General features: G+C 42.9%; 1 protein-coding gene across 1 annotated transcript; it reads right to left on the bottom strand.

Annotated features, from left to right (window-relative positions):
- Positions 1-3,433: 3,433 nt before the first annotated feature.
- LOC122555649 (extracellular calcium-sensing receptor-like) lies at positions 3,434-17,982 on the bottom strand. Its single transcript, XM_043701646.2, has 6 exons — positions 17,840-17,982; positions 15,976-16,267; positions 14,243-15,076; positions 13,216-13,443; positions 4,428-4,551; positions 3,434-4,341 (listed from the first exon to the last, which is right to left on the bottom strand). The coding sequence occupies exons 1-6, from the start codon at positions 17,851-17,853 to the stop codon at positions 3,434-3,436; spliced, it is 2,400 nt and encodes a 799-aa protein (XP_043557581.2). The 5' UTR covers positions 17,854-17,982.
- Between the last annotated feature and the right edge of the window lie 1,014 nt (positions 17,983-18,996).

Raw genomic sequence — 18,996 nt, 5'->3', positions numbered from 1 at the left:
CTGGGAGCAGATAAGGCGAAGGTGAAGGATTTGGGTGTAAGGGATAACATTTTTACAGGAGGGGTTTTGGGAGGATGTGTAGTCCAGGTAGCTGTGGGAGTCGGTGGGTTTGAAGTAGATGTCCATGTTTAATTGGTTGCCAGAGATGGAGACGGAGAGGTCCAGGAAGGGGAGGGAGATGTTGGAGATGGTCCAGCTGAACGCCTGGAGGAAGAATGCCTCATCTCTCACCTTGGGACTATCGAACCACACGGCAGCAATTTGATTTCACCAATTTCCTCAACTCCACTCCTACCACATTATCCCAGATTCAACATTCCAAAACAGCACTGACCTCTTGAATTGTCCTCCCTTCCCACCTATCTTCTCCAACCTCCCTTCTGACCATCCCCCCACCTGGATGCACTGTACCTTCCCAGCTATCACACGCCAGCCCCACCACTATCTCCTGTTTATCTCTCAGACACCTCCCCCTCTCCCTCAGCCCCCAACCCCCACCCCCCCCCCACCCCGCTCCACGCCCCGCAAATTCCTGATGAAGGCCTTATGCCTAAAACGTCGAATCTCCTGCTCATTGGATGCTGGCTGACCTGCAGTGCTGTTCGAGTGCCACACTTTTCGAACTTTTAAAACACAGGGCAACTTTCCATTTATCTTTGTATTACCTGCTAAACGTGTATTGTTGTTCATAACTTCTGTACGAGACCCCCTAAATATAATTGTCCACTTCGACCGCCTGCAGTTTTGCGGTCTCAATATGGAATTCAATAATTTTCGAGCCTGATTCCATCCTTCCATGTTTTGTACCCATGCCACACCGCTTCCTGTTGTGATATGCGTTGCATTTAGCACAGTGATTCAGTGTCTCCAACGTCCAGGCCTATGATCACTTTACAAGGGTTGCGTTCAGCAGATCTCACCAATCTTCACACTCTCAGCCCTTCTTATCTGTTATTCTGCTTTTCTTCTTTCCTGATGTGCTGGCCATTATCTCTTGTTCACCGACCCCTTCATATATCTCTCTGCCTCGACTAGGTCTCCACATATCCACTTACTCCCCAACCTGATTTCGGCGCAAATACCAGGTTTTTCGAGCTATTAACAGTTCTCATGAAAAGTCGTGGGACTCAAAGCGTGATCTCAGTTTTCTTTTCATAGATGTTACTAGATTGACTGAGTTTGCGCAGCAATATCTGTTTTTGCTTCAGGTCTTCAGTGTTTGAAGTTTTTGGTTGATTGCAGAACATTACATGGAACACAGAGCATTATAGCGCAGTACAGGCCATTTGGCCCTCGATGTTGAGCCAACCTGTGAAACCAGTCTGTAGCCCATCCTACCTACACTCGTCCATATGTCTATCCAATGACCATTTAAATGTCCTCAAAATTGGCGAGTCTACTACTGTTGCAGGCATGCCCCTACCACTCTCTGAGGAAATAAACTATCTCTGACATCTGTCCTATATCTATCACCCCTCAATTCAAAGCTATGTCCTCTCGTGCTAGTCATTGCCACCCGAGGAACATGGCTCTCACTGTCCACCATTTCTAACCCCCTTATTATCTTATATGTCTCAATTCAGGGGGTAAAAACAATGACTGCAGATGCTGGAAACCAGATTCTGGATCAATGGTGCTGGAAGAGCACAGCAGTTCAGTCAGCATCGAGGAGCTTCAGCAAAATCGACGTTTCGGGCAAAAGCCCTTCATCAGGAATCCTGATGAAGGGCTTTTGCCCGAAACGTCGATTTTGCTGAAGCTCCTCGATGCTGACTGAACTGCTGTGCTCTTCCAGCACCATTGATCCAGAATATGTCTCAATTCAGTCACCTCTCAGCCTTCTTCTCTCAAACAAAAACAGTGTCAAGTCCCCCAGCTTTCCTCGTAAGACCTTCCCTCCATACCAGGCAACATCCTAGTAAATCTCCTCTGAATCCTTTCCAAAGCTTCCACGTCAGATGGGCCAATGAGCTGAGAAGTGGCAAATGGAGTTTAATTTAGACAAATGCGAGGTTCTACATTTTGGGAAAGCAAATCTTAGCAAGACTTATACACTTAATGGTAAGGTCCTAGGGAGTGTTGGCTGAACAAAGAGACCTTGGAGTGCAAGTTCATAGTTCCTTGAAAGGGGAGTCGCAGGTAGATAGGATAGTGAAGAAAGCGTTTGGTATGCTTCCTTTTGTCGGTCAGAGTATTCAGTACAGGAATTGAGAGGTTATGTTGCGGATGTACAGGACATTGGTTAGGCCACTGTTGGAATATTGCGTGCAATTCTGGTCTCCTTTCTATCAGAAAGATGTTGTGAAACTTGAAAGGGTTCAGAAAAGATTCACAAGGATGTTGCCAGGGTTGGAGGATTTGAGTTATAGGGAGAGGCTGAACAGGCTCGGGGTGTTTTCCGTGGAGCGTCAGAGGCTGAGGAATGACTTTATAGAGGCTTACAAAATCATGAACGGAATGGATAGGGTGAATAGACAAAGTATTTTCCCTGGGGTCGAGGAGTCCAGAACTAGAGGGCATATGTTTAGGGTGAGAGGGTAAAGATATAAAAGAGACCTGAGGGGCAACTGTTTCACGCAGAGGGTGGTGCGTGTATGGAATGAGGTGCCAGGGGAAGTGGTGGAGAGTGATACAACTGCAACATTTAAAAGGCATTTGGATGGGTATATGAATAGGAAGCGTTTGGAGGGATATGAGCTGGGTGCTGGCAGGTGAGAGCAGATTGGGTAAGGATATCTGGTCGGCATGGACCAGTTGGACCGAAGGGTATGTTTCCGTGCTGTATATCTCTATGACTCTATCCTTCCTATAATCCAGTGACCAGAAGTGTACGCAATACTCCAAGTGCTACCACACCAGAGTTTTGTACAGCTGCAGTATGATCTCATGGTTCCGAAACTCAATCCCTCTATCAATAAAAGCTAACACACCCTATGCCTCTTTAAAAACCCCATCAACCTGGTTGACAACTATATACCTGGACACCGAGAACCCTCTGCTCATCTACGCTACCAAGAAGCTTACCAGTAGCCTACTAGTCTGCATTCCTGTTACTCCTTCCAAAAATACAGTCTATTATACGCGGAGAATGTGCATCTGCTAATCATAAAAGGGCAGTCTGAGAAGAAAATTACTCCAACTAATAAATTAAATGAAAATGATTCCGAGCGAATAGTAAGGCCAACGTAAAAAGTGCAACTTGTGCATGGAATTCATATCCAGACCAACATGAAAGGTCGCCAATGCGTCAGACTACAAAATAGCATTCATAACCTTGAAACAATGTCGAAATAAATTACATTTGTATTCATTAGAACAAAAGCACAAATATATTGAAAATAATGCAAGTTTATAATTCATCAAGGAATATTGACATTGCAATAACAATTTCCAGAATGAACATATTGTGGGCAGAAAGAGAGGAAGCTAAGTACTACAGTGGAGACCCTCTGCCCATCATGTTTTTCTTTGTGTTATTCTCCGGTTTCACTAAGATAATGTAACATTTCGGAGCAAAAATACAGACAAGTAAACCAAAGCTTGACGCCCAAATGGCAAACACTTCGACAGCCACCGTGTACTTTCCAGGAGAGCTGACATAAGCCGGAATAAAAGTGATCCAAACAGCACAGAAGATCAGCATACTGAAAGTTATATACTTCGCGTCATTGAAATGATCTGGAAGTTTCCGGGCAAGAAAAGCTAGCAGGAAGCATACAGTGGACAGAAGACCAATATAACTGGATACGAAATAAAAGGCTTTTAAAGAGCCCACGTCACATTCCAAGATAATAATGTCTCTATAATACGCCATGTTTTTTACTGGATAGGGAGGTGATACAATGAGCCAGATTGTGCAAACTAAACCTTGAAGAAATGTGAGGACGAATACTCCTAACCGTTGCTGCATGGGTCCAAACCAGTTCACCAAGTTGTTGCTGGGAAGAGTTGATTTAAAAGCGATCACAACAAGAACAGTTTTCCCCAAAATACAGGAAATACAGAGAACAAATACAATTCCAAACGCAGTTCGCCGCAACATGCAGGACCATCCGGTCGGTTTCCCAATGAAGGTAAGTGAGCACAGGAAGCAAAGCGTTAGGGCAAAGAGAAGGAGGAAGCTCAGCTCCGAATTGTTCGCTCGAACGATAGGAGTTGCCCGATACCGGAAGAATATAATGGCTGTAGCCAGTGCAAGACACGCTCCCACGAAAGCAAGTGCCACTAAGACGTAGGCGAGAACTTCTTGAAAGGAAAGGAATTCAATCTTTTTGGGAACACATCGATCTTTTTGCTGATTCGACCAGTATTCCAAAGGACACTTTACGCAATCGATGGAATCTGAAAGAATGAAAGAATCTTCCTTTTATTACGAAAATGATATTGTCACAAGCTAACATGGTATTCGGTCCCGCGTTCATGCATACCTGTGGTGTTGCTGATCTCACCATCGCCGCACTCTGCACAGTCAAAACAACATATTGGCTGACCTTTCCTGCTGACCTTTCTTGTTCCAGGAGGACAAGGTTCTGAGCAAAGAGCGCGTGGAATCTAAAACAAAGCAAATAATGCCATGTTATCCACATAATGGATTCACCGCGTAACACACATAGAAATATTCGTACTTTGCCATTAAGAGAGGTATACTGCAAGACCGGGTAGCCTACTCTTCCACTGTGAACTGTACGTCTTCCCTTTCAAATCTTGAACCAATAGTATTTTTAATGTTGACTGTTCGATGTGTTGCTACCATTCCCTCAAGCAGTGCATTTAAGATCATGACAATTCTCTGGGTGTTGCCTTTTAAATCTGGTTCATTCGCTCCAGGATTGGCTAATCTTCTGCCAGCGGAAGTTGCTCTCCAAGTCACGCAGAGCTTTGATTTGACAATTTATTGCTCTTATTTCATTCACCTTGAATTAAAGTCATTGAACTTCCTGCCAACAACGCTGGAGATGTACCAGCACCAGTTGGCTGTGATACTTGTAGGAGAAGATTCAAGAATGTTTTCTTGACAATGATTAGGCTTAAATCTTTTTCTGCCCAACGACTCACACGGATCATTGTGAACTTTTATGAAGGCCTGCAATGACAACTGCCATTTTACTTAACAGACATTTTGTTTTAAAATGAAGTACAATTTGATGTGCACTTGTTTATTATTGTTTGTAAATATCTAACACTAGGAAAAATATCAAAAATGTTGCTCTGCTGGACCAAATCTATTAGTGCAGAGACTGGTTGTTACTTGCAAGTGAATGCATCAAAGATACATTTTGATTAACATTGCTTTAATACATTGCACAATTAACATTCTGAATGTTCCTGCAACGATTGTGGAAAATCGAAGAGAAAAGTGATTGCCAGTTGGATTGCAGTATCATGACTAATTTCCTTCCAGTGTAAATATTAACCCTGGTGCTGTGATCAACTTAAAGATTGCATTGCAAATTGTAGTTGAAGGATTGGTCGTTGTGAACACAGATTGTATTCAATAAAATTTACCACTTATTTGTAGAACATATTTCATAACATGTTAGAAGGAGTGTCGATAATGTAAAGTTGAGACCTATCAATGAAACATGCTTGTAAATACAATGGATTTTTTTCTCTCTTAAACTAATAAAGGTAATTATCGTCTGTTATCTACGAATGCCTTAAACAATTCTCTAAATGAACACTGACTACAGCTGACAGAAACCCACCCAAAGCAGTTTTCCTCTCTTCACACAGGGTACAACTGGCAAGAGAATGCAAACGCATGGAATTAAGCTTAGTGCGTGAGTTTAAGAGTATGAAACTTCATCTTTTGCAATCTTACAATCTAAAGTAAAGGGAACGGTGGACAGTTAGGAATTGTATTTTAATTTCTTTCAGGCCTAAGGAATGTTTAAACAAGCTCCCCCAGTACTGTTGCCACTTCACGTAATTAAGCTAATTACGTAAACAGGTTAGATCTGGTCTTTGTATGTTGGCAGGGTATAATATAAATGTTCGACCTAAAATGTTCCCAGCACAAAATGCGACCTGCAAGAGAATGCAAACATTGGGAATTGAGCTAAATGTGGGAGTTTAGCTAAGTGGGAGAAGGAGGCCTTACGTTGTAACGGCCATTTTTGCAAGGGACTGCTTTGTGTTAGTCGTATTACTGCTTCGATAAAAGAGCGGATCTAGGTGAAAACCAGGCTTTGTTAAGGAGAGCGAACTGCTACATGGCAAAGGTTAGGTCAGGCGCCTTCCCCCCAAGACCCACTCCCCACCCTCACCCCTACCCCGAGAAATCTGTTCGTTGTCAATGGGGTAGAGATGACGTGAGTGGTATGCTCTATCTGTCAGATGTGGGAGATCACGGAGTAGCTTGAGAGAAGTGGTCACACCGCAGGCATAGTCAGGAAGACAAGTGACAACAATGCAGATAGTACAAGAGTCTCGTAAGGCTATCCCCCTCTCAACAAGTATATCGTCTTGGATATAGTTGGAGTCTGTGCAAATACATAAGGAGAAAATAGCTGGCTACAGCAGCCAAGGTTTTGGCACCATTTCTGCCTCTGCTGTAAAGCGGGGTATGGAAGAGTCCACGCATACTATTAGAACACAGAACATGGAATGGTATAGCACAAAACAGGCCCTTCAGCCCACGATTTTGTGTCAAGCATTTACCTTAATCTAAGATCAACCTAACGTACATATGCCTCAATTCATTGCGGTCCATGTGCTTGTCCAGTAGTCGCTTAAATGTCCCCAATGTTTCTAACTCTACTGCCAACATTGGCAGTGCATTCCACGCACCCAAAGCTCTCTGCGTAAAGGAACTACCTCTGACATCTGCACCACACCTTCCACCAATCACCTTAAAATTGTGACCCCTCGTGACAGCCATGTATGCCCTGAGGAAAAGTCTATGGCTGTCTACTCTATCTATGCCTCTCACTACCTTGTACATCTCTGTCAATTCACCTCTCTTCCTTCATCTGTCCAGTGTGAAAAGCTCTAGCTCCCTCAACCTCTCTACATAAGACAAGCCCTTCAATCCAATCAGCATTTTGGTAAATGTCCTCTACGTCATCTCTAAAGCATCTACATCCTTCCAATAATGAGGTGACCAGAACTGTACACAATATTCCAATTACGGTCTAACCAGGATTTTATAGGGCTGCAGCAAAACCTCGGGGCTCTTCAACTCAATCCCACTGTTAAGGCAAGCCAAAATTCCACACACCGTTTTGACAGCCCTATCAACTTGGGTGGCAACTTTGAGGGATCTATGTATGTGGACCCCCAAGATCCCGCTTTTCCTCCACAGTGCCAAGAATCCTCTCTTTAAACCAGTGTTCAGCATTCAAATTCGATCTTCCAAAATAAGTCATTTCACATTTATCCAAGTTTAACTCCATCTGCCACTTCTCAGCCGAGCTCTGCGTCCTGTCAACGTCTTGTTGAAACCTACAACAGTCCTGAACACAATGTACGGCACCACCGATCTTTATGTCATCGGCAAACTTAATAACCCCACACTTCCACTATTTCATCCAAGTAATTTATAAAAATTACAAAGAGCAGAGGCCCAATAACAGCTCCTAGCAGGTCACCATTGGTCGCTGACCTCCAGGCAGAATGCTTTCCATCCACTACCATGTGCTATCTTCTTTCGGCCAACCATTGCATATACCACATTATAGGAAGGATGTGGAAGCTTTGGAAAGGATTCAGAGGAGATTTACTAGGATGCCACCTGATATGGAGGAAAGGTCTTACGAGGAAAGCCTGGAGGACTTGAGGTTGTTTTCGTTGGAGAGAGAAAGATTGAGGGTTGACTTAATTGGGACATATAAGATAATCAAAGGGTTAGATAGGGTGGACAGTGAGAGCCTTTTTCCTCGATGGTGATGGCTAACACGAGGGGGATTAGCATTAAATTGAGGGGTGATAGATAAAGGACAGATGTCAGAAGTAGTTTCTTTGCACAGAGAATAGTAGGGGCATGGAACGCACTGCCTATGACAGTAGTTGAGTCGCTAATTTTAAGGACATTTAAATGGTCATTAGATAGACATATGGATGAAAATGGAGCAGTATCGGTTAGATGGACTTCAGATTGGTTTCACACGTCAGCACAACATCGAGGGCCAAAGGACCTCTACTGCACTATAATGTTCGATGTTCTATGTCCTAATTCTGTATCCACACAGACACATGTTCCTGTATCCCATACGTCCTAACTTTCTGAATGAGTCTATCATGGGGAACCTTATCAAATGCCTTACTGAAATCCATATATACCACATCCACTGCTCAACCTTAGTCAACTTGTCTCATAACATCCTCAAAGAACTCAATAAGGCTTGTGAGGCATGACCTGCCCTCACAAAGCCATGCTGACTATCTTTACTCAAACTACATTTTCCAAATAGTCAGCAATCCTATCTCTCAGAATCCTCTCCAGTACCAGGCTTACCACAGGCATAAGACTGACTAGTCAGTAATTCCTACGGATTTCCCTATCCCCTTTCTTTAACAGAGGAACAGCATTCGCCTCCATCCAATCACCTGGTATTACTCCCGTGGAGAGTGATGATGCAAATATCATTGCCAGAGGCGCAGCAATCTTATTCCTTGGCTTCCTGTGGTAACCTTGGATATATCTGGTCTGGCCATGGGGACTTATCTTTCTTGATGCTTCCCAGAATTTCCAGCACATCCACATTTTTTTTAATATCAATCTATTCAAGCCTAGTAATCTGGTCCATGATGTTCCCATTATCAGCAAAGTCCCTCTCTCTAGTGAATACTGAAGCAAAAAACTAACTTGGGCCACCCTGACCTCTTCAGACTCCAGGCACAAGTTCCTTCCACTATCTCTGAGCAGCCCTACCCTCAATCTGACCATTTTCATATTCCTCACATAAACTAGAATGCTTTCCTAATCCTTCCTGCTAACGCTTTCTCGTGCCCACTCCTAGCACTCTTAAGTCCATTTTTGAGATCTTTCCTAGTTACACTGTAATCCTCTAAAGTTGTGCCAGATCCTTGCTTCATCAACCTTAAGTAAGCTTCCTTCTTCCTCTTGACGAGAGGTTCCTCTTCTCTTGTCATCCAAGGCTCCTTCACCTTATCATTCCTTGCCCGTTTCAGTGGGACAAAGTTATCCAACACTCACAAGTGTTCCTTAAATAGCCTACATATTTCTGTTGTGCATTTCCCTTAGAACAACTGTTTCCAATTTATGCTCCAAAGCTCCTATCTAATCCCCTTCCCTAATTAAGTACCTTCCCATATGGTTCTATCCCTCTCCATGGTTATGATAAGCATGAGGCAGTTGTGGTCACTGTCACAAAATGCTCTCCCACTGAGAGATCCGACACCCAGCCTGGCTTGTTGGATAGCACCAAATGCAATATGGCCTCTCAACATACCTCCACCCAACCCCCTCACCCCCACCCCCGTCGGCCCATCTACATATTGAGTCCTGAATCCTTCCTGACACTCATGACAAAATCGGCTCCATCCAGATCATCTGCACTAAGGAGGTTCCAATCAATATCAGGGAGTTGAATTACCCATAACAACAAATTTGTTACATCTACACCTTTCGAACATCTGTTGTCCCATCTGTTCTTCCATCTCTCTGCTGCTATTGGGGTGTCTATAGAAAGCACCAAATAAAGTGACTGTTCCTTTCCTGTTACTTACTTCCACCCATACTGACTCGGTAGACAAACCCTCCTCAACAACTATCTTTTCTGCAGCTGTCATGCACTCTCTAATTAACAATGCTACGCCCCCTCATCTTTTTACCTTCCTCCCTGTTCTTTTTATAACATCTAATCGCTGGAACATCCAGCAATCATTCCTGCCCCTGTGAAATCCATGTCTCCATTATGGCCACAACATCATAGTTGTGATAGCAATTGTGATAGTTAATCGAGTCAGCGACACAAATAGGTAATTCTGTGGCCACTGGCGATGTTCTAGGATGGTGTGTTGTCTCCTTAGTGTCACGGTTAAGAGCATCTCAGAGTAGTTGCAGAAAATCCGCATAGGTAAGTGTAAGCAGCTTGAAGTCATTACACATATTGGTACCAGAGACATATGTAGAAAAAGGGATGAAGTCCTGCTAAGCGAATACAGGGAACTAGGCCAGAGTTTATAAAAAAAGGACCTCGGTGGGAGTAATATCTGACTTACTCCCCATGCGGCTTACTCCCCATGCCATTTACGAGTGAGAGTAGGAATAACAGATAGGTCAGAAGAATGTGTGGCAGAAGAGTTGGTGCAGTGGGAAGGGATTAACATTTTGGAACATTAGGATCTCTTCTGGGGTCAACGCGACATATGCAAGAGAGTAAGGTCACACCTGAACTGGAGGGGGACCAATATCCTGATGGGCTGATACGCGAGAGCTACTCAGCAGGATTTAAACTGGTCTGACACGAGGGTAGGACCTTAAGTAGTAGGAAGACAAAACAGGAGATTAATGTTGGGCAGAAGTTAAAAAGAGCAAGTTGCATGGACAAGAGCAAAGCAGAGAGCGAGAAAATATTGGTGAATTAAAATGTATTAGTTTCAGAGCAAAAGGCCTGACAGGTAAAACAGATGAATTCATGACGTGGATTAAACACGAGACTGGCATATTATAGCTATTGCACAAACGTGGCTGAGGGTGGGGCAGCACTGGCAGCTCAGTATTTCAGGGTACAAATCCCTTGGAAGGATAGGAGAGGCAAGAGAGGAAGGGGAATGGTGATCCTGATTTGGGAAAACATTCAGGCAATACTGAGCGAGGATATTCTTGAAGGATTGTCCAGTGAAGATATATGGCTGGAACTGAGATATTAGAAGGGGTTGATCACTTTGAAGAGAATGTACTATAGGCTGCAAAGTAGTCAGAGGGAAATTGAGGCACACATATATAAGGATATCGCAAATAGCTGTCAGGATAATAAGGTTGTAGTAGAAGGGGATTTTGACTTCCCAAACGGACTGGGACTGCTATTGGGTTAAGGAATTTGTTAAGTTTGTTCAAGAAAATGTTTTCAATCAAAATGTAGATGGTCCCATTAGAGAAGGGACAGAAGTCAGCCTCCTTTTCAGAAATAAGGTATGGCAAGAATCTGAGATGTTAGTGGGGCAGCACTTTGGGACCAGTGACCACAATTCTCTAGCTTCAAAATTGTTTTGGGAAAGGATAGGCCTGGCCCACAAGTTAAACCTCTGAACTGGGGCAAGAGCAATTTTGATGGTATCAGACAGGAACTTTGAAAAGTTAACTTGGTAGGCTGCTTGCAGGTAAAGGAATGTCCCCAAGTGGGGAACTCTCCAAGGTGAAATATTGAGAGTTCAGGGATAATATGTTCCTGTTAGTATAAAGGACAAAGCTGGCAGATGTAAGCAAAAACAGGATGATTAGAGATATTGAGGTACTGGTCAAGATAACAAAGTAGGCATATGTCACCCACAGACAGCTGTGATCATGTTAATCCCTTCAGTAATATAGGTAGTGTAGGAGTACAATTGAGAGAATTCAGGAGGGCAAAAGCGGGGCATCAGGTAATCTTGACAGATAAGGTATATGAGAATCCAAATAAATTGTACAAGTATATTAAGGGTAAAAGAATAACTAGGACGAGAAAATGCCCCATTAAAGACCATTGAGGCCATCAATGTGACGAACTGCAGAAGATTAGTAAGATCCGAAATGAATGTTTCATGTCAGTATTCACTATGAAGAAAGACATGGAAGCTCGGAAATTTGGGAAAATAAGTAATGATGACTTGCATAGACTCCAGATTACATAAGCGGAGGTACTGGAGGTCTTAAAATAAGGGAAGTTAAGTAAATCCCTAGAAGGTGATGAAGTCTATCAAGGACGTTTTGAGAAATGAAGGAAGAAATTATGAGCCCTTTATTGGGGATATTTGTATCATCAACAGCCAAGGATGAGGAGATGGAAGACAGAAGGGGACTAATGTTGCGCCATTATTTAAGACAGGCTACAAGGAAAAGCCAAGTAACTGTAGCTGGTGAGCCTGATGTCAGTGGTAAGTTGGTGGAGGGGATTTTGAAAGACAAGACTTAAATGTATTTACTAAAGCAAGGAATTAATAGGAGTAGTCAGCATAGCGTTGTGGGTGGAAATTGTATCTTACAAACGTGATTGAGTTTTTTTTAAGACTTGACCATGAAGATAGATGGAGTTAGACATTTGGGAACATGGACCTTATTAAGGACTTCGATAAGATTCTGCATGGTAGTCTGCTTGGTAAGGTTAGTTTACACACAATCCAGTAAAAGCTAGCCAAATGGCTACAAAATTGGCCTGACAATAGTTAACTGAATGTGGTGCTAGAGAGTCGTCTTTTGGACTTGATACCTATGACCAGCAGTGTACCACAAAGATCTTGATTTCACAGTTGTTGCCATTCATATAAACGATTTGGATGAGAATATTGGAAGCATGAAAAGAAGCTGTATGTGCTTTTATGTATCATTAGACCATGAGCATCACTGGCAAGGCCTGTATTTATTTTCCTTTCTTATAGTTCCATGGGTGTGTTAACCATATTTATGAATTCAAGAGCATGTAGTTTCTGTATGTTAATTCCATCAAGGCCTTTCATAATCTTAAAATCCTCCTATCAGCACACCACTTGGAAAGAAAACAAAATTGACGATTGGCTACAACTAACAGGTACAGAAATTCCTAGAGAAAAATAGCAGGTCCATCAATATCTACGATGAGGAAACAGCCAACTATTTTGAGTCCAGACATTTGTCTTCTTGGCTGTTAACTCTCTGAATCGATATACATAATGAATACAGAAATATCCTTATTTCCAGATAAGAATTAAAAGGGGGCATCCAAAATCTTGACAAAAACATGATTTATTTCATGTCAGATGTTTTGCAACCAAAAAGGCAATCAGAAGTGGAGAATGAAAACTGCATTCCTACTGTTGAACCGTTCAGAATCCTCATTGTGAAAAGCAGGAGCAAAACGTTATGCTTTTACTGGTAGAGGAAGAATTAAGATGAAAAGAAGTAGCCTAGAAAACTCTTCAGTTGCATGCAACGCTATAAGAAGGGAAAATAAGGCCTTGCCTGTGATGCTCATGGTCTAATGATACATAAGAGCACATGCAGCTTCTTTCCAATTTTTTCATATATAAATTTCAATTTTTGCCATGATTTCTCAGTGCAAATCATAAGAATCATACCTGCTTATCAGTGGAGCTCCACACGATATCGTCGATATTCAGGACGAGTTCTTGTCCCTCTGGCGCTGAACCTTCATAATATCCAATATTTACAATTTCAAGCGAACTTTCCGTTCGCATTTGTAAATTTACTATGTCATACGTCGGGACTGGATCACCATTTTCGTCAAAATATACGACTTCTCCAGTCTTAGCAGTGAAATTTACCAACTGAAGGTAATGCAGCAGCTACAGGAAAACAATGCAAGACATGTAGATCTTTGGCCGTCAGCTGAATCCATACATTAAAATTCATTCAAACTAATTTCAGCAAATGAACACTGAAGTGAGAAAGGAATGATATCACAAACTGTCATCTGGAGGGAAACAAATAAAACTTAGAGATCCATCCTCCATTTTTGTAAGTTTCTGATCCTCGTACTCAGAATCGCTCTGATTGAGAAAATGTGGACATTAGATCCAATAAAGAGGTTTTTTTCTGACAGCGCAGAATAGCTACCAGGGAGTGCTGAATTGTTGGAAGGACATGTTTCAAATAAAGCATTCTCCTGAGAATTAAGGCCTAAACAACACCTTGAAACTCGCCACTATGTACTGCAGAACAAAATCTAGGACCGATACTCTGATATTATTTGTGGCATGTTATTGGGAACGATACAGGGTATTTATTGCTTTCAACATCACAGCAGTGCCTGACCTTCACAAGCCCCTCTTTGTCTGTAGGATGCTGCTGAAGGGCGTACGGATTTGGAGGTCTTTGCAAGAACATCCTATTCGATTTGAAACCAACTTTCTGTTTTAAGCGAATTTTCAATATTTCTCAAATCCAAATTTTATATTGGAACAGACTTGCGCTATTGGTGTGATTTTCTTTCATTCTCTGAGGGAAACATTGGGTCCATCCAAATAAGATTGGTTGCGAAAAATGAGCTTTAAAAAAGCTACAAGTGAAAATCGAACAGCACACACATTCATGCTTGACGGCGTTAGTGGGCTGTATCTGAAACAAAATTAAATATTTTCCTACCTGCCAGGGTTGAAATCTTGAAATGTGAGCACAAGCATTATTCAAAAACGGGCCATTGCCTTCTTCACAGGACAGCATATCGTCAAGTGCATGTGCAACAGCATAAACCGCTTTGTACACATGGTAGGAACTTCCGTCCATGATAGCTGGAAGATAGGCATTTTCCAACCCATTTAAATGTTCATTCCCTGTGCATGACCGCACTTGAAATGTAGAACTTCGCTTCTCTGTCGCGTTGTCCTTTGTTAAAGAGCACGAAAATAGAGTCTCCCAAAACGTCTTCACAAAAACGCTTTCAGGAAACCTAGAAGGATGAATTTTCAGAAGGTGATCTCTGAGGCCGGCTACTTCTGTCATATGGGTGGCTGGACCAATGGCCCCAGTGAGAAACCTTACTCTCTCTTCAGGTGAGAATATATCTTCTGTAATCCACCCTTCACTTCCAATCCATTGTATCCCCGTTACGTTTTGGCGCAATATCTCCTTAATTAGCACTCGCATATCGGTGCCATGCAGAAATCCAACCACAACCTTTGTCGTCGCCTCTTTCATCACCTGCACTATTTTGTGAATTTTCTCGGCAGAATCGGTTCTGTGAAACGATTCCGAGTACGCGATGCAAATCCCTATTTTTTGAGCCTCTTCAACAAATGTTCTCATCCCAAAATTCCCATAATCTGTGTTACTTCTAACCGTCCCAATCCAATTCCAGCCGAATGTTTTCACAAGTTCAGCGAGAAGTTTGGACTGATATTTGTCACTTGGTATCGTTCTGAAGAAAGTCGGGTATTCTTGCTTATCGCTCAGACAGGAGCAAGTCGAAAAGTAACTGATCTGCAACGAAAAGCGTGAAAATATGAAAACATTCCTTCACTGCATTTAGATTTTTTTTTAAACACACGTCAAGATTTTAATTATGAATTAATTTTATTTTCGCACATTACCGCAATATCAAATCTTACCACCGATTGTTGGAAGTAATCAAACAAAATAAATCCTTTGCAGAGTTGGTAAAACAACAAATGAGAAGCTGAAATTTATAATCATCAACACCGTGGTTGCGTGAGAACTATCTTCCTTCAGCGTTCTGACAATGGACCTTTCTACTAGCATATTAAAGATAGTCTGAAATAACCTCTATTCCTCTGACTGCAGTGTCGCTACACGTTGTGGCAGTACACTCATAAGCCAAACGCAGGAGGTTGCGGCATGGTTCTAATATCCGGAGATAAGCAATCCACAAAAGTAGATTCTGGGGATATACAATAGATATGTGTGATATCCACAAATCCCACTATAGCAAATAATAATATTTGAATTCAATAAAATCAGGAATACACAAAAAGGCTACCCTGATTACATTTTGGGTGGCACGGAAGCTCAAGTGGTTAGCACTGCTGTATCACTGTGCTAGGGAACCGGTTTCGATGACACCGTTGGGTGGCTGGTTAGAGTTTGCGCGTCCTCCCCATGTCGTTGTGAGTTTACTCCAGTTGCTTTGCTGTCCTCCATCAACTGAAAGATGCGCTGTTAGGTGGATTAGTAATGCTAAATTGCCCCTTATTATCCAGGTCTCTGCATGCTAGGTGGTCGGCACTATAAATGCTGGGACAGGGTGGGATGTTCTTCGGAGTGTCAGCGTCCACTCCATGCTCCAACTGGCAACTATTCACACTGTCGGGCCACGATCCTAGCGGCATTGTAAAAGTGCAGTCAAATACTTGAAATATTACCATTGGAATTCCGAACGCTCCAACTGTCCTTGCGGCTGTAATGGATGAGGTGGATATATCACAGCCAATAATGGCTGCAACATTGGAAGAACCTTTACAATCTGGGTACTCAATTAGTTCTTCTTCTCCGTTCACCAAAACTAGCGCTGCTTTCGCCGCTATCGCGGAGGTCGAGCAGTCATCGTAGATCTCATATCCCAGGGTGATATTCGGAAGTAGAGTTTTGCTCCTGTTTATTTCTTCAATAGCAAAAATCATGGTCTGCATCAGGCGAAAGCTTGAGATGTCAAAACTGCATGGTGAGATGAGAAAGGAAATTATGTGCATATTTCATTCAACATCAAACTTTGTGGATGACTTTCACCCAGATATTCCAGACACACCGCACCAGCACTCTCCCCCCTCCCCACCCCCGACCTCAACTCAATTGAGAATCACAATAGAAACAGAAATTCTGACCAACAGATTTAGGCTGGAACTTGCAGTTTACCGGAAAGAGGTTCTTGGGAACCCATGCTCACGAGCCCGACGGGTAATTTCGGTGAGCGGATTACCCGCCACATGCCCCGCTATTTGCCCTGATTAATGTAGTGATTACAAGTTTTCAAAAGTCTGGTCGTCACCCGTAGTGTCAAACCAGCCAGGGCAGCCCCAAACACAGATGGCTTCAACGTCAACTGATCGACAAGTCTGCTGCAGACCCATGTCTCTCGTTACCTCAGCATTCTGCATGCATTACGCGCGGTCCGACACACTGGAATCCGGTTAACTTCCGGGCTGCACTAACACCAACACCCCGGCATGAACAACATCCAGCATTCCTTTATTTATCAAAGTCGACGACACACGCCAACTGAGTTCCCCCACTTCACCCTATTCCAAAGCAAGAGTTGCTCAACTCTACACCCCGCCCAACCCTCCCCCCACCAACTTTCACGATTTGACTCGTACGGTCATCGAGATGTACGGCGCAGACCCTTCCGTCCAACTCGTCCATGCCAACCAGATATCCCATCTAATCTAGTCCCACTTGACAGCACCCGGCCCATATCCCTCCAAACCCTTCCTATTCACCCATCCAGATAACTTTTAAAATGTTGCAATTGTAGCAGATTCCACAACTTCCTCTGGCAGCTCATTCCATATACGCACCACCCTCTGCGTGAAAAGGTTGCCCCTGAGGTCTCTTTTATATCATTCCCCTCTCACCCTAAACCTATGCCCTCTAGTTCTGGATTTCCCCATCGCAGGGAAAATGCATTGGCTATTTACCCTTCATGATTTTATAAACCTCTATAAAGTCACCCGTCAGCCTCCGACGCTCCAGGGAAAACAGCCCCAGCCTTTTCAACCTCTCCCTATAGCTTAAATCCTCCAACCCTGGCAACATCCTTAGAAATCTTTTCTGAACCCTTTCAAGTTTCACACTATTCTTCCAATAGGGTTGAGAAGCCTGAGAAGCTACAACTGAATCATTCAACTGGGTATGCCATTGCTTTGCTCCTGACCAGGAAGTGTGTATCCATATTGGTAATATTGAAGACTTAATGGCCTTTAGTGATGTTCTTTCACATAAAGTGAGACATTCACTCCCTATCCACTTTTTTAGAGTCCTTTCTGGCATTAAAGACGCCTGTAAGCTCGCCCGCAGCTTTTTTTCTACTAGAAAAATGAAACAGCCGGTTAATCCCTTTCTGATATATTAAGCCACACGCCGTTAGGGGTGGATTGGTTGGATCTTTTGTGCTGTGTAACTGTGATTCTATCACTGTGATTTCTAGTATCAGCCCTATAAATCGTCTCTGCAGCATCTCCAGTGTCTCGTTTGCTCAATATTCTACGATTCTATTACAGTTTGACCTACCTTTCGCAATACATGTTCGATGGACTAACGGCAAATGAAGGAATACCATGACTCACATCGAAATGTGCTGAAAATATCCCGCCCAGGATTATATCACCATCTTCAGACAAATTTGGCAAGTCATTTTTTGCTCGAGCCTTGCAAATCACTCCATATGATACCTTCGTATGCACAACAGTTAGCAATAGGAGTATCAGATTCAACGTCATTGCTTTCTTGAAAGGAACCTATCACTAGGTTAAACTGAATAAGAAAGAACGTGATATTATATAGCGTCCCTTACGACCTGAGGACATCCCACAGGGCCTCACAACAATGAATCACATAAAATCAGACGAAATAGATTCAGTCTCTGAGACAATGCACAATCAAGTTGTTGGTCGTCACCCGTAGTGTCAAACCAGCCAGGGCAGCCCCAAACACAACCAGCTCACCTTCATTCATGCAAGTAATCGTGATTGATGGATCGCTAGTTCTGCACATGAATTCACATGAAATAAAAGTAAGTGCAGTTGAAAACCACAAGTGAGTTATTACTTTCTAAACAGACAACAGGAATGCACGAAGGTGTAATCCTACGAATGATGTTTGCAAAAACTACAACAAAGGCAGGACATATAGCCATATAAGTGAACATACTTCACGATCAAATTGTACAATGCTCTTTGGTAAAGAATTCCATAGATCCACTATTCTCCGAGGGAAGTCATTCACGGACCCAGATAGATCTATAACACAGAATATGGCCCTTCAGCCCATTATATCAGTACTGGTCAAAACCAAGCACCTAGCTACCTTAACCAACACTTGCCTTGCAAACTTGGCATTGTATTTGCACATCTAAGTAAACGTTCTGAGGGTTTCTGCCTCTAACACCTTGACAGAGAGCGAGATCCAAATGTCCCCAACTTAACGACCTTTATCCTCACATCTTCTCTGAACCATTTGCCCCTTTATTGGAGAGGTCTGTTGCTGCGTCGACATCGGCAGCAGCAAATAGGCCCAGCACATTGTTGTGATGGTCGACATGGACGCATGGTGATCGATCCCAGTTCCAACAAAGAACAAAGAAAAATTACAGCACTGGAACATGCCTTCGGCCTTCCAAGCCTGCGCCAATCAAGATCCTCTATCTAAACCTGTCGCCTATTTTCTAA

The sequence above is a fragment of the Chiloscyllium plagiosum genome, unplaced genomic scaffold (genome assembly GCF_037043375.1).
Source record: "Chiloscyllium plagiosum isolate Xiang-an unplaced genomic scaffold, Cpla_swu_hap1 HiC_scaffold_13, whole genome shotgun sequence".
NCBI lineage: Eukaryota > Metazoa > Chordata > Chondrichthyes > Orectolobiformes > Hemiscylliidae > Chiloscyllium > Chiloscyllium plagiosum.
The sequence above is the reverse complement of the archived record's forward strand: the minus strand, read 5'-3'. Positions and strand labels throughout refer to the sequence as shown.

Coding starts and splice junctions, on each gene's coding strand:
- LOC122555649 (XM_043701646.2), bottom strand. Junction 13,444..14,242: donor CAAGATTTCAACCCTGGCAG/GTAGGAAAATAT, acceptor GTTTTCCTGTAG/CTGCTGCATTACCTTCAGTT. Junction 4,552..13,215: donor GGAGCTCCACTGATAAGCAG/GTATGATTCTTA, acceptor GCTTTGTTTTAG/ATTCCACGCGCTCTTTGCTC.